This window comes from Eretmochelys imbricata, chromosome 3 (assembly GCF_965152235.1).
Source record: "Eretmochelys imbricata isolate rEreImb1 chromosome 3, rEreImb1.hap1, whole genome shotgun sequence".
NCBI lineage: Eukaryota > Metazoa > Chordata > Testudines > Cheloniidae > Eretmochelys > Eretmochelys imbricata.
The window spans coordinates 142752588-142768713 of record NC_135574.1 but is presented as its reverse complement, the minus strand read 5'-3'; the positions used below and the strand labels follow the sequence as shown (position 1 = coordinate 142768713).

At 38.0% G+C, this 16126-nt stretch overlaps 1 protein-coding gene across 5 annotated transcripts in view; it reads right to left on the bottom strand.

Moving 5' to 3' along the window:
• Window positions 1–6761: 6761 nt before the first annotated feature.
• Window positions 6762–16126, bottom strand: part of SLC30A6 (solute carrier family 30 member 6) — a 38132-nt gene continuing 28767 nt past the window's right edge. For all 5 annotated transcript variants that reach the window (XM_077813515.1, XM_077813517.1, XM_077813518.1 and 2 more), the window contains 6 exons: window positions 13569–13617; window positions 11650–11769; window positions 11218–11320; window positions 10766–10813; window positions 10023–10091; window positions 6762–7998 (listed from right to left, as the gene is read on the bottom strand). In XM_077813515.1, the coding sequence (XP_077669641.1) occupies window positions 7501–7998; window positions 10023–10091; window positions 10766–10813; window positions 11218–11320; window positions 11650–11769; window positions 13569–13617 (887 nt within the window). In that variant the 3' untranslated portion in view covers window positions 6762–7500. The remainder of the gene's footprint in view (window positions 7999–10022; window positions 10092–10765; window positions 10814–11217; window positions 11321–11649; window positions 11770–13568; window positions 13618–16126) is intronic.

Sequence of the window (16126 nt, the reverse complement as noted above, 5' to 3'; positions counted from 1 at the left end):
AAAAGTTGTCATATTAATAAATTATTTTGAGTCTTTGCTAGTGTGTGTTTTACAGGTTTGGAGAGAACAATTTTAAGTTATAATCATTTGAGGTTTTAACATAAATGATGTTACGCTAAGACACCTATACAATGCCACTAGGCAGAGAAAAAGTATTAACAAAAAGGAAAGATACAGAAACTGCCATGAGTTTAAAGGCTTCTAAGTTATTAATTTTTAAAAAGTGGTTTTTCTGTGGTTTCATGCTCTGTAAGGCCTCTGAAAACAAAACGTATTGGCATTTGTAACATGTATTACATATGTGGAGTTAGATGCTGTTACTAAGAAACTGCCTGAAATTATAAAATTCCTACAAGTCTATTCATTGTTTTACACAAACTCACCCATAAAAATTTACTCCTGTCTGAAGTGTGACCTACAAAATCAGTATGGAGCATTTTAGGCTCCCCACTGCTCCTGAGGAAAGTGCTACACTTTTTATCCCTTTGTTGCTAGCAGACACCACCAGCTTTATGAAGTGTCTGAGGTTTCCTCTGGAAGATAAATTTGTATTCAGTTTACTAAGGGTGACTGTATGTCCCGTTTTGGACAGGACAGTCTCTTTTTTAAGCCCTGGCCCGGCTGTCCTGACTTTTTTGACAAAACAGGGCATTTGTCCCATTTGCTCTTGCCAACTCATCATAAGCTTGCAAGAGCAAACGGAACAAATGCCCAGTTTTACCAAAAAAAGTGCGGTGCGACCCATAGCAGGGCATAGAGGAATGTGTGGTGGGGAGATGACTCGGGCAAGTGGCTTGGGCCAGGCCAACCCCACATGAGAGGTGTTGGGCAAGCAGCTCAGGCCAGCCCTGAGGTGTGAGCAGTGAAGGCCGAGGGGGATTTGTGGCTCGGGGCAGCCCCACGTGGGTCTGGAGGGTAAACGGCTCGAGCCGGCCCCATGAAGGTAGAGAGGAGCAGCTCAGGACAGCAGCGCATTGAGGTCGGGGGGGGAAGTGGCTCGGGCAAGCGCCTGGTATCAGTGCCGTGCAGCAGGAAGGTACACAGGGCTCGGGCCAGCCTGGGAATAGGAAAGGGAGTCCTCAGGCTAGCCGCAGGCAGTGTCCCTTTTTCCCTTTTGAAATACATGGTCACCTTAACTTTGCTACCAGCTCCCTATTTAGGGCCTGAACTGAAAGGCACTGAGCAGACACAGATATCATTGACTTCAATGGGTTGCGATAGCTCAGCTCTGGGAGTGAGACTATTCTTGGCCATGACAAGAAGGTCCAGTGGTTCAGGAAACACTCCTTCCCTGGGCTCATAAGAGAACCAGGGACCCTCCCTAGTTTCCAGTCCCTGGGACTCATCAAAAGAGGCTTACCTGGAATGGCACAAGTCTCAGATCCAGGATGGAGGAAGGCCTCAGCAAAGGAAATGGTCCACAGTGCAACTGGAAGAGAGCAGGTGCTGGAAGGTATGAGTGACCCAGAACAATAAGAGCCTAGACGGCAGCTAAAAACCACAGACTTAGCCAGAGGAAACCCTAAATTGACTGACAAATCAAATTGGGGTGGGGTCTCATTGGTCCAATCAGACAGACGCCCAGAGAAAAAAACAACACTTGGTAAAAGAAAGTCAGGGTCATCACTTACCATTGCCTCAGAAGACAAATGGCAGGACATTGGTGGTGGAGCCAATTCATAGCAAATTGGAAACAGTAAGTCTTTATAAAAAAGATCTGTCATCGGGACAACATCTCCCCTTCCCTATCTGCATGGCGAATACTGTGCCCAGGTGGGACACAGCAAGGATGAAGAACTCCAGGCCATCTGCTGATCCACAACTTGTAAAATTGCTGCTTGGACCTCCTTCTTGGATAGAGCTACCACTAGTCAGTCTCCTAAATATGACAGTTCTTGAATCTTTGGTTCCTGTAGGGATGCAGTGGCTGCTACCAGAGCCTTTGTTATAACCAGCACCACACACACTTTTTCAAAGATGGAAAAGCACTAAGTATTGTTACACAAAGGATCTTTCTCTGATGACAATGTATTACTTTACTTGTATTGCAGTCAGTAATGCATAGGAGCCCCAGTTATGGACCAGAACCCCATCCTTGTAGGAACTCTATCCACAAACAAAAAAAGACTGTCCCCTAGAATTTACAATCTCTCAGATCCAGTCAGGCCATACAATTTGCTTACTTCCATTGCAGCACTCACTGCCCTGTGAGATTGCATTTGGAGCTGATTTACTGGTTAACCCAGAATCCTCTGCTAGGTGGAATTATAGAATATCAGGGTTGGAAGGGACTTCAGGAGATCATCTAGTCCAAACCCCCTGCTCAAAGCAGGACCAAACCCCAATTTTTGCTCTAGATCCCTAAATGGCCCCCTCAAGGATTGAACTCACAACCCTGGGTTTAGCAGGCCAATGCTCAAACCACTAAGCTATCCCTCCCTGCCAGCCTCCTCTGTACAACAAAATACAGTCCACACAAACCCTGGACGATATCCTGCTGGGGCACCAGCCTTACGGCCATGAGCGTGAATACAATTAAAATCAGCATTTCCCATTTAATGTACACAGATACTTGCTTTTTTGTGTGATTAGATACCAAACACACTGATTGTGACCAGCTAACAGTGAAATTTAAAATACAATTAGCAAAGGCAAAAGGATGACAAAAATCTTGTATCAGAAGTGTCATATATAAAGTTATTTACAAAATATATACATTCAATTCTGTTAATAATCTACATGACTGTGAAAACTAAAAGACCATCTATTATGCGATTCAAACATCAATCGACATACAAGGTAATGACAGAATTCTTTACACAAGTTATTTTTAAGAATCACAATTGCCTTTAATTTGTTTCCTCACATCAAGCGATTTTAAAGATGGGAGTCAAATTGTTTTTTCTAATTTTACTCTATCCTGATTCTACACATATTATGAACATATGTACAACAGTCAGTCAGCTGAAGAGCTGTATTTCTATTAGAGCCTGTTACCTGCACGTCTGTGGTATGTGTAGTAAAGTAGCAATTCAAAAATACTTGTTAAATGTAGTAATATTGCACAGTTCAGTAAAAATACTGAATCTCTCATAAGAAGCTGTGGATTCAATTCTCTTTTGGGGCTTTAAATCTAATGCGTCTTCAATTTAAAGTGTGGCTTCTACTAAAAGCAAGCAAACAGATGCAATGAATACAATAGATATATTTCACAAAAATGAAAAAAAATCAATGTAACAAGTAAAGACAATTCTTAAACGTAGCTAAAGTATTATACTGTAAAGAACAGTTTTTATGTTGCTAAAACTGCTATATTGAGGGTGATAGAATGTAGGCTTAAGAAGTTCAAAGGGCCTGTTTAATATCCTCTGTACTGGGGTGAATTTTACCCTAAATGTATGCAACTTCTATTAAAAACTGCATAATGAAGGTGAGGTTACTAAACAAAGGCGATTATTGAACCAAGGGTTCTTCTAGATGAAAATATACACTACTTCAAAGTTCACTAACACTAGGTTATGCTTGGTTTCCAGATACCATTATACTTTCTAACACTTTACTGAGCTGAGTGTCTGTCATTCATTCATCGGCTAGGAAGAGTAGGTCAGGTCTACACTACACACTTACTTTGGTACAACTACATCACTCAGGAGTGTGAAAAATCCACACCCAAGTGACAGTTATGCCAACCTTAACCCCCTGTGTAGACAGTGCTATGTTGACAGGAGAGCTTCTCCCACCGACACAGCAACCTCCTCTTGCGGAGGTGGAGTTATTAAGCTGACTGAAGAGCTCTCTCCCGTCCGCTTAGAGCATCTTCACCAGAAGCGCTACAGTCATGCAACTGTGCCGATGCAAGTTTGTAGTATAGGCCTGTCCTAAGAGTTAGATCCCATCTGTAACTCATGTGAAAACGTACTCGATAGCTGTGGTTCTCAGCAGATGGGCCCCAGGCAGTCCCCACCAAAGTACTGTTCTACAGAACACTTTTTTTCTCCCCTGGGAAGCCCTCATCCATGTGTCTGAGTGGATTGATGCGAGTAATGGGGAGATAAAGTGAAAATGATTTCTTTGTGTGTGGAATGGCAGAACTCCACAACTAGTGAAGATTTAAGCTCTGGGGAAGTGTTTGTTTCTTAACTTAACCAGCTCTGGAAGACAAAGGCCTTTATCCTTCTGGTCAAACACATTATCTTCAGATAACATCTGATTAGATTTCAACTTGTGGGTCACCTAGATACTGACTATGGTGATTGGTGTTCTATGAATATCTAAGATGGGTGGACTAATTTGGTGAGCACGCAAGCTAGAAAAGGGAGAGCCTCTGTGCCGAGGATAGTGGGAGGGACAAGTCTGTGTATGGTGAGCTGGATGGCAAGGATGACATGAATGGGCAACCTGTTTGTGTAGAGCTGAGAGATGAAGACGACAATGTAGAGACCACTTGTGTCTGGGGAGTTGAATGGTGTGGAAGACAATAGGGGCAAGGGAAATAATAAAAAGCAATATTGCCAGAAGGCCCTTCCACAGGATCATCATAGCAAAGGGGAAATGGGAAGGTGAAAAGGGAGGAGCCCTTTTGGGATACACTTTTGGACCCTGGAGGAACATGGCTATATGCATATTTATTAGGGATGTCAAGCAATTAAAAAATAAATTGTGCAATTAAAAAAATCAATCGTGATTAATTGCACTGTTAAATAATAAAAAACATTTAAATATTTTTGGATGTTTTCTACATTTTCAAGTACATTGATTTCAATTACAACACAGAATAAAAAGTGTACAGTGCTCACTATGTATTTTTTTTATTACAAATATTTGCACTGTAAGAAATAGTATTTTTCAATTCACCTAATACAAGTTCTGTCATGCAATCTATTTTGAAAGTTAAACTTACAGATGTAGAATTATGTACAAAAATTACATTCAAAAATAAAACAATGTAAAACTTTAGAGCCAACAAGTTCACTCAGTCCTATTTCTTGTTCAGCCAATTGCTCAGACAAACAAGTTTGTTTACATTTGCAGGAGATAATGCTGCCCGCTTCTTGTTTACAGTCATCTGAAAATGAGAACAGGCCTTTGCATGGCACTCTTGCAGCCAGTGTCGTAAGATATTTACGTGCCAGATGTGCTAAAGATTCATATTCCCTTGATGTGTCAAACACCATTCCAGAGGATGTGTCCATGCTCATGATGGGTTCTGCTCGATAATAATCCAAAGCAGTGCAGACTGATGCATTTTCATTTTCATCATCTGAATCAGATACCACCAGCAGAAGGTTGATTTTCTTTTTTGGTGGTTTGGGTTCTGTAGTTTCTGCATTGGAGCATTGCTCTTTTAAGACTTCTGAAAGCATGCTTCACTCTTCCTCTCTCTCAGATTTTGGAAGGCGTTTCAGATTCTTAAACCTTGGGTCAAGTGTGGTTATTAGAAATCTCACATTGGTACCTTCTTTGCATTTTGTCAAATCTGCAGCAAAAGTGTTCTTAAAATGTAACAACATATGCTGAGTCATCATCTGAGACTGCTATAACACGAAACATATGGCAGAATGCGGGTAAAACAGAACAAGAGATGTACAATTCTCCCCCAAGGAATTCAGTCACAAATTTAATTAACGCTTTTTTTTAAACAAGCGTCATCAGCATGGAAGCATGTCCTCTGGAATGGTGGCCAAAGCATGAAAGGGTATACGAATGTTTAGCATATCTGGCACATAAAATACCATGCAATGCCGGCTACAAAAGTGCCATGCGAAAGTCTATTCTCACTTCTGGTGAAATTGTAAATAAGAAGCAGGCAACATTATCTCCCATAAAGGTAAGCAAACTTGTTTAGCTTAGCAATTGACTGAACAAAGGGTAGGACTGAGTGTGCTTCCAGTCTCTAAAGTTTTACATTGTTTTGTTTTTGAGTGCAGTTATGTAACAACAAAAAATCTACATTTGTAAATTGCACTTTCATGATAAAGAGATTGCACTGCAGTACTTGTATGAGGTGAATTAAAAATACTGTTTATTTTATCATTTTTACAGTGCAAATATTTGTAATAAAAATATAAAGTGAACACTGTACACTTTGTATTGTGTTGTAATAGAAATCAATATATTTGAAAATGTAGAAAAACATTCAAAAATATTTAATAAATTTAAATTGGTATTCTATTGTTTAACCATGCAATTAAAACTGCGATTAATCACGATTATTTTTTTAAATCACGATAATTTGAGTTAATTGCATGAGTTAACTGCGATTAATTGACAGCCCTAATATTTATTAGAAAAAACAGGTAAGTGTACATGAAAATTAGACACAGTCATGTTGCCAATATGGCCCTCAGTACCTAGGGTGACCAGATGTCCCGATTTTATAGGGACTGTCCCGATTTTTGGGTCTTTTTCTTAAATAGTCTCCTATTACCCCCCACCCCCTGTCCTGATTTTTCATACTTGCTGTCTGGTCACCCTATCAGTACCACAAAAGCAGAGCATCACAATCCATATACTGCGTTCTCTTTTTCAGCACCATTGATATATACTATGCTTGTGAACTAGGTGTATAAATGGTGAACTGTTTTCTGAAGATCTACAGGAGAAATACAAAGTCACAATGGAATGAAAGGGCACTTTCAACAATCTGAAGGATGTACTAGTGGCTTAACAAGAGTGAGCCATCCACTATGCATGCCAAAGCCATTTACCTTGTTCCTACTGTTACGGGACTGGCCATAAGTAAGAAAGAGGTGCTTCTAAAATACGGAGTTTCTAATATTTTATTTCCCAGTATACTGTCATGTAATTTTGCAATTAAATAAAAAAAATACAAATATGAGTATGGAACAGCTACAAAAAAAACAGTTGATGACCACTTTGTACCTCAATAAAATCAACAAGAAATAAAATTTTGAAATAAATGATTCCTTAATGTCAATAAGAAATTTAAAAGCCTTAGTTTTTCCTCATATTGGACAGTAAAATGTGTATTGAGAAAAAAGACTTTTCCAACAGAGGAAAATCTAACTGTGACTTTGCCAAAGATTGATCAAACAGTGATCATAATTTTTAAGAAAAAAAATAACTGAGGCAGAACAGATGAACCATTGCTGTTGCACAATCATTCAGTAAACAATTCAGAAACAATTCGCAGTTGAAAAGAATGGAGGATGCTCTGCCTTCACAATTTTGCTCTCGCATGAAACTATGTTCACGTTATACTTCAGCACATTATTGGAGGAAAAAGAAAGGTAAAATTTGTATGTGAATAAATTCAGTAGCTGTAAAAACTATATGCAAGTTTCACAAGTCTGTCAAGAATTTGTTGCATCATATATACGAACATAAAAAAGTGGAAATGCTATTTAACTGTTTAATGAATATAAACAATTGATCCCAGTAATTTAAAATGGTCTAATGGTTTACAAAGGCTGGGCAATTAAAATAAAAAAAATTAAATCAATACCCTTATGTACAATAAATAACGCAAAATAGAGTTTATTATGGCTGGGGTTGACCTCGAGTGCCAGTTCCATATCTGCTTGGGACATGTGTAAAACCAGTCCTGAATCCTTGAGTTGCTCCCATCCCTGAAATTCCAAGTCCTTGATTGAATACACTGCTGTAAGGTACAGATCCATGATTAAGGCCCAATCCATAGGGTCTTGTCTGAGTGTTTAAAAGGATAACTGGGTTCATATTTTTGCCCGGTGTGTTAAAAGAAAATTCTGGAGGTGGGCTGCTAGGTTTAGCTGGAGTGGATGTAACAGGGTTCAAATTATCAGTAGCCTTTAAAGGTGGCATTGGAATAACATGATGATCTGAAAGATTCAACATATTGTTTGCAATAGGCCCAGATGTTAAGGTCGGTCTGATCCAATCATCTTTGAAAATCTGAACAGTCAAAGTAGAGACTAGAGTATACAGTCGATTAGTCACATGAGCAAGTACCATTTGTTCATTAGCATCTCTTCGAATTCGTACATGTACTGATCCAGCCTAGAAAGTGAACCAAAACAAAAACCAACCAGGCTGTTATAAAACTTTTAGGTGGAGATCTTGATTTGCATTAAAACATTTTAGATACAAGGAGCGCTAAAGAGTATCTTATTCTGCACAAAAGTGGAGACTACTGTGAAGCGTCAGTGGAGACGACTGATCAGAGCCACACTTAAGTAATTCCATGATGAGAACAAATTTCCATGAGGCCAAAACACTGGGAATGGTGACAATATGAGATTCATTTCTGGGAAATTTAGATTATTAAAAGATTATGCACTTGGTGTTAAATATTGTTAACAGTGAAATGAGGCCAGCAGCTGTAACATGACAGGAGCAGGTGGAGAGAAGGAGAAGAAAGAACAGTGAAACAAACTCCAAGTTGAGAAAAGTATGTCCTTATGCTGCTGCTGAATGCAAGAGACAACACCTGTAACAGGTGAGCTTGAAGGTAAGGTAAGAACAGCAGCACTGCCATTAACAGTACATAGACTCAGAGCTCTGTGTCTGAAGTGATTACACTACAGGATATAATCTGTGTGTGGCGTGTGCCTTTCTGACCCTTACTAATATCTCCCTCTTCCATAACTTGAATAGTACTGCAGACAGCATGGGAAACAAAGTTCTGTCCCTCATTTGTCTTTTGCATCCATATCTAACAAAGAATTTGACCTACAGCAAGAGCAGTTAATGGCTGGTTTTCTTTCTGGTAGTACTAACTAGCAAGAGTGTAGGCAGATTTTGGGCAGCACTCCAATTTCCACTGCAGATTGGAAAGTGCTAAGTACAAACAGACAAGCTGAGGTGCAAAAGTTTTGTAAAAATTTGTGGAGAATCCACTGAGTCCAACGTACTCCCACTGCATGACTTCAGTAGTTCAGTAACATCTTGTATTTCAGATAACAGAATAGGTGACTCCAGAGCCTCCCTTTCCTTATCAGCAAATTTGGGTAAGTTAACTTTGGCCAAGAAGCTCATGTTTTCAGGGTATGACATGCTAGAAGAATAAAAAGGAGAGGAAAGTTTTAAAGGACTCTTAATTCCTGGCTGTCATTGAGTACCTGATCCCCCGCTTTAGTTTCAGTAACAATTTCCTTTGTGTGTCCATTTTATATCACAGAAGAAAAAACAGCGGTTAGAAAGCTTTAATAAACTCCATATTTTCCATTTAGGATCTTATTAGGTGCTCCTCTGTAATACAGCAATTCTAGTTCTGTTTTAGGATTGCTAGAGCACATATGGTTCAGTTGAAGAGACCATATTTTCCTTTTCACTTCTCATAGCTGAGCTTTTTCTTCCTCAGAGACAATTCATATTAACTTCCCATAAGATAAAGCCATAGGAGAATCCCATATCAATTGATTTGGCACTAATCATTGATGACATTTGGAAGAATTTTTAAAGGATCCAAAATGGCAGCTTTACTCCAAAGTTGTTGTTTAAGTCAATGATTACATCAAGAAGATTCAACTCTAACGTCCTCTGACAAGTCTGAAAACTGGTTATCAATGCATGGTTCAAAGCAAAGATTTCATGGAGGGCGCACTAAAAAAAAAAATCCTACAAGGACCAAGCTATAATCTAGCCTACAGTAAGACAAGTGCGTGGCTGAGAAACATTTGAATCTGCTGCTAGTGGTATTGTTCTCTTTCTAGATATAAAGTAGTTCTACATTTATGATACTACTCTGAATTGTAATTGCATTTCTTTAGCAAAAGATTGTTATGGTGGATCTGTGACATGATGCTTCTGTATATAACCAAAAATTGTATCTTATTCAGGGTGGGGGAGAGGATTCCAAGCCTCACTCTAAGTTTTCAGAAAAGTGCTGCAATTAGTGTTTTTTTTTTTAAAAAAAATCCCCGCAAGCTTTATTTAACAGGAAGGGGGAAAGCTATATTTTATGGCATCTGAATTTCCAAATCCCATTTAAAATAATAAGAGATATCATTTAATAATTATTTAGCTAAGAGATTAAAGAGGTTCCCTTTTTAAAGAATAAGACAATATGGCATAAAACATACCAAAGTACCAAAGCCCAATGTCCAGAAATGCTCATTTCTAACCTCCAAGACACCATCCAAAGTGGAAACCTAATTTAAAACACAAATATGTGGTAAATTATCATTAAAGAAAACATTTCCAGTCTTTTAGAAATGCAGGTTGGTTTAGATAGCTGAGCTGTAGATGATACTGTCAATATTTCATTTTGCATTGTGGACTCTCCCTTCAACTAAATTTTCATAAGGGACTTTATTGAACATGCCACTAAACTCCTATACATATTTATATCCAATGTATTCCAACTATCTACAAATGTGTAATTTCTTCATATAGCAAGACCTGTTTCTTCCCCGACACCCAGGCTCTTTCATGAATGCTTACAATTCCTCACTTTGTTAAAATATAAACGGAAACTCCCTCTTTTATGCCTTCTTAAAACAAATTGTTGCAAACCTTTTCAGTGATAATTTATCAAAGATTGAATATATTTTAAAGAAGATCTGTACCAATTTAGGAATTTGAACCTTTCTATAAGACATATCAACTGTACTGTCTAATTTAGATTGTAAGCTTTATATTTCTTACACACACACACACACACACACACACACACAAAGTGAAAGTGTAGAATTTTCATTTGCAGTCAGATTTATCTTCTGTGGGAGGAACACTTGAAAGACCTGTAGGTTCTCACTATGCATGTTCAGCCTTTGTATTGAACTTCTTTGCTGTGAACCTCATATCATGTTATACGCTAACTTACCTCTCTAATAAGTTTATCTAGCTGACCAATCACATGTGGTGGGGTTGTCTGAAAATAATCAAAAGAATGTTATAATAAAGACAAACAGATGCTTATTTGGTCCTAATCTTAAAGCTATATTAGGCTTTATTATGATCTACAGTCTGCTGCCTTTATAATTTATAGTAGTATAGCCTTTTAAATGTAATTACTTGACTGGGTAGTTTACTAAACTCACAATGCTGATAGTATTTAACAACAGAGCAACAATTCAATCGAAACTATAGGCTGCATCTGTGATTGCTATGATTCTGTGATACAAAGTTGTCTCATGTTACAAATTTCTTCAGAGTTTAATCATGTATCATTTCTTTCTTGTGAACATTTTTCATTTCCATGTTTAATGGTGGATATCATTAAACATGTACATTTTAAAAAAAGTAAAATTAAAACATTTTCTGACACTGTCTCACCTGAAGTAGTACTTTTCCACTGTAGACACTCATAGGATACATGGTACCAAAAGTCATCAAAGCAATAGCGATCGCAGAGGCTGTATCTACAGCAAAATAATTGCTGAAACAAAAAAGGGTAATTTTAAATGACGTGCTTGTTTCCTAGGGTATCTGCAAGCCATATGCCTTTTCTTTTAAATGGCCACCATTGGAGGGGGGGGGGGGGAGAGAGAACATACAAAAATTCACTAAGCATGTGTTCTGAAACACACAGCCTTTTAAAAAACAAATGTGTCTCAACAATTTTGGTTCATGTGGTAAGAAGCTGAAATTTCACGTGACATTTCAACTTCTTACCACATGACCAGTGCTTGCAAACCTAAAAGGAGATTTCCCATGAATTATATCCTAAATACTTATTTTATTTATTTCAATAATTATTATACGTACTTAATTTCAATTAACATATACGTAATGCAAAGCGCAAAAGCACCAGCAAGATCAATCAAGACAAAAGGATTCATTCGTGGAAGGAAGATGCTGCTCAACCCTGGAATGATTCCACATAGACTGCAACAAAACAGAAAAAAGCAATTGTCAGCTAGTTGTTGTGGTAAGTGCTGGAAAACTAGAATTAAAAAGCTACACCTACTACTCCAACATACAATAGATCCACTTTGAGGATCATGTAGATAGGATGATGTTGCTGACTGGATTAAAAGCCTTTTTTTCCTGCTGGAAGTTACATGATCCTCTTTGTGAGCTACAAAGATTAATTATTTTCAGGCCTAGAGCCATTTATGTCTCCTCTTCTTACTCACAATTTGAAATCAAGTGCTTTGTGCATGGAACATTCCTATCTTTTGAATCTGAATTATATTTAAACTCTTCCCAGTTTTAAATAAAGGTTTCCAATCTCACAAGGAAAAACGGAAGACAAAATTACAGTAAAGTATACTAGAGTAATCAGACTTTCAGAAAATGTTTCCACAAATTTAAACTGCAATCAAGTGTTATGCCCTTTTTGTTAGCAGATCTGACTGTGTGTCCTAGACCCTTGTTCCAGAAGCCCCTTTAAATATCTGAAAATCACATTTTCCAATCTTTTTTAAAGACTGCTTTCTATGCTGTTCCCCATAATACTGGGTTGATATACAATAAATCAACCTCATTGTCTTCTCTATCTAAATTTTTTAGACATTAACCCCCTCCAATTCTCTACACAGTAGTCCTAGGGTTGCTCTTCCACGGCCCTTGTACAGTGATACCATTATTTTTCTTTATATTTGTAACTTTTTATTTATGCAACTTAGAAACTATTGACTCTTTGCCACATTCACACATTGAGATGTGACCTTCACAGTCCTGCTCCTTGCTACACAGAGTCCCTTTCATCTTGTCTCATCTAACTTGCACCATTAAGGGTTTGGTCCAATAAGGTACTATGCATGCAGGTTCAGGATGCGCTTACGTGTACTGCAGGATCAGGACCAGACTGTTTAGCTCATTGAAGGATCAAGCTCTTTATGATTTCAGTAACTTGTGCTTTTTTTGCTCCTTCTACTACACCTTATATCATATTGCCCATCCCACTCCTGAAATGCTTTAGGGAACAGGTAGGGTTTGCAGCATGTCTAAAGTGTTATGTAATATGGTTTAACATACTCCATTACCTTATTTTTAGATAGAACTTTTTACTGTATTTGTAGTGCTGACAGCATAAAATACACACAGGGATGTGTAAGGCTCAAAATATAAACATTTTAAATATCTGGCAAAGGCTATTTGCAAATTATCTGTATTATTTGGCATTCAGTGTCCAAACATACATACTAAAAGGGTTAACAGCCAAAAAACATGACAACCAATGTTTCAGTTCTTGGAAGAGAGACCTTGTTGTGGCTCTGCAGCCAATGGGGGGGGGGGGGGGAAGAATCTGTGATGCTTGGGACACAAAGAAAATAAAAGGAAAAAACCTGAGAGAGAAACAATGTGCATCTGTCTCTATGCCTGGTCTTTTTAGAGACCCCCATCTTCCTGCTGGACTAAGAGAGACGTCCCCATAAAATTCTTATGTTTAAATTAAGCATTTTGAGCTGTGAGGCAGCCCTAGCAGCTGCTAGGAAATGCAGTTCAGACTGGCTTTGCTGCAGATAGAATTATCTTCACTCATTTGAGGAATTTTACTCAGATTTGCTGAGCAAGAGAGAGAGAGAGCAGAAATGTTTTAATACCAAGCTTATGCCTCAGTGCCTGGTCAGAGTGCCCTATACTATGTCTATATGCAGTAAAAAAATAACTTGGCATGACATAATGACTAATATTGACTTAAGTATTAGCTATTATGAAAAAATATCATGAAGCCTTACCTTCTGCTAAGATCTGCAACATGCTCCTGAAGCCAACTCGTACTAGCAGCTTCACAAAAACACAAAGGTACCAATTATAATCATAACAACAATTCATCTTAAGGTGTGTTTTTAAAAAATAATATAAGGAAGTAGTAAAATATGAGTGAATAATCCATCTTAACATTAGATCACAATGATCAGTGAGTTTCAAATATCACTTGAGAAAGGAGAACATTTTCTGGCCTGTGGTTGATTGGAAACCTTTTGTCATGCAACATCTGAATTGGATTAATTTCAAGTGCAACTGCAGATTTCACCGTTTATTTTTAAAGAAAATATTGTCTTTGTTAATGTCTAAGTGAATACAAACTTGAGCTCTCTATGGGAGCACACTACTTGTAACCCCCTCTCTCCCCCCCCCCCCCACACACACTTGTGATTTTCTGCAGACATGAGTAGTCCTATTGACATCAATGGGACTATTCATGCAAGTAGCTGCTCACCAACATGAGGAAAGGGAGCACAGTCTGGCCCTGTGACTACGTTGAAAGGAAATTTTTGTAAATACAGGCAGCTACAGCATTATCCACTCTCAAACACAACATGTGAACTAGATGTGGAGGGGAAAACCACCACCTTTTAGCCATTTAATTCAGCTCTCCTAAACAAATCGAATAAATAAATAAATAAATAAATAAAATTAATACACCTTCCTAACTGAGGCTCAGACAGTAACATCTGTTGTATGCATACAGGCACATAGGAATTAGTACAGTGGATCAGATCAGTGCCTATATACTGCCTCCAACAGTAGCAAATACCCAATATATGCTGAAGGCCTCACACAGGGCAGCTAATCAATTCAGCAATGCTCAAATTTGGTGGCCAAAATTCCTCTCTGACCCCTACTCAGATGACAGGGTTATAACCTAAAACAATGGTCCACAAACTTTTTACCTCATACCCCCCCCTTACTCTAGGGTTGCCAACCCTCCAGGATTGGCCTGGAGTCTCTAAGAATTGAAGATTGATCTTTAATTAAAGATTACATCATGTTATTAAATTTCCAGGAATACATCCAACCAAAATTGGCAACCCTAGTGTAAGGGGGGGTGAAGAGGTGCAGTTACACAAAAGAAATTTAGAGTTTTTCAGTACCTTGCCTTGATCCCAGTTAATCATCTTCCACCTAGATACCCAACACCATTTGACCAAGTCTCTCGAGTTTTTCCACAATCCTCCTTAGTTTTCACTAGCTTAAATGATTGTTATCAGCACATTTCACCATCTCCTTGTCTACAGCTTCCTCTATATCCTCACACAGACCCTAGGAATACTCTCTCTTTGTTATAACGAAGAGCCATTTACTATGACTGTGTCTTATCACATAATTTTTTAAATTTTTGTTTAAATTCATCACAGGTTTCTGGTTCTTTGCCACATAAAATTAATTATTTTCCTTTCTAGCTCGTTGTGATGGATCTGGTCAAAAGCAAATCATGAAGGTAATGTAGAACTTTGCTAATTCTCACTTTGAAGCTAGTCTACAAAACTCAATTAATTTTCCTGAAAAATGTAGATCTCATCCCTTCTCTAAGACGACAGCTGTAATGAGTCTCAGATTAAGAAGTTCACTTTCAAAATATACAACACAAATTAAAAACAGTAATAAGCACTGACAACTCTTTACATTTATGAAGGGGACCACTACAATTAATTAATCCTCACAAAGCCCTTATAAAGTAATTATTACCACCCCCACTTTACTGACATAGAAAACGTGGTACAGAATGGTTGCGCTTCAACATGGAAGTCAGGGTTAGAATTTAGGAGTTCCTGGCTCCCTGCTCAATTCACTCTGCTTTTCTACATTAGTGCATTACATATGAAATACTATAAATAATTTAAACTACAACTAATCAGAACAAATATATTTTGTGATGCAACAGACTTTTTAAAAAGTTATGCATTCATTCAATTTGCAAATTTCCATAACGCTCAATTAGTGAGAATGATTGTGATTTTACTATACAAAGAGTAAAAACTCCAAGGAGTAAGTTGTAAAAAGAAGGTGGTTTTTAATTAACAAAACTTTAAATATTTGTACAAGTCTGTCTGTATCATTGTAAGATTATCCACATTAAAGTTTTACTGGTTGAATAAAAGAGCTACAACAGAAGAAGAAACTAATCTGTTTCTTAACATAGAAAGGCCACACTCGGACAGATCAATGTTCCATCTAGCCCAGTATCCTGTCTTCTGACAGTGGCCAATGCCAGAAACTTCAGAGGGGAAAAAAACAGAACAGGACAATTATCTAGTGATCCATCCCCTGCTGTCCAGTCCCAGCTTCTGGCAGTCAGAGGTTTAGGGACACCTAGACCATGGGATTGCACCCCTAACCATTTTGGCTAATAGCCTTTGATGGACCTATCCTCCATGAACTTATCTAATTTTTTTTTGAACCCAGTTATACTTTTGGCCTTCACAACATCCCTTGGCAACAAGTTCCACAGGTTGACAGAGTTGTGTGAAAAAGTGCTTCTTACATCTGTTTTAAATACATCAAAGTAGTA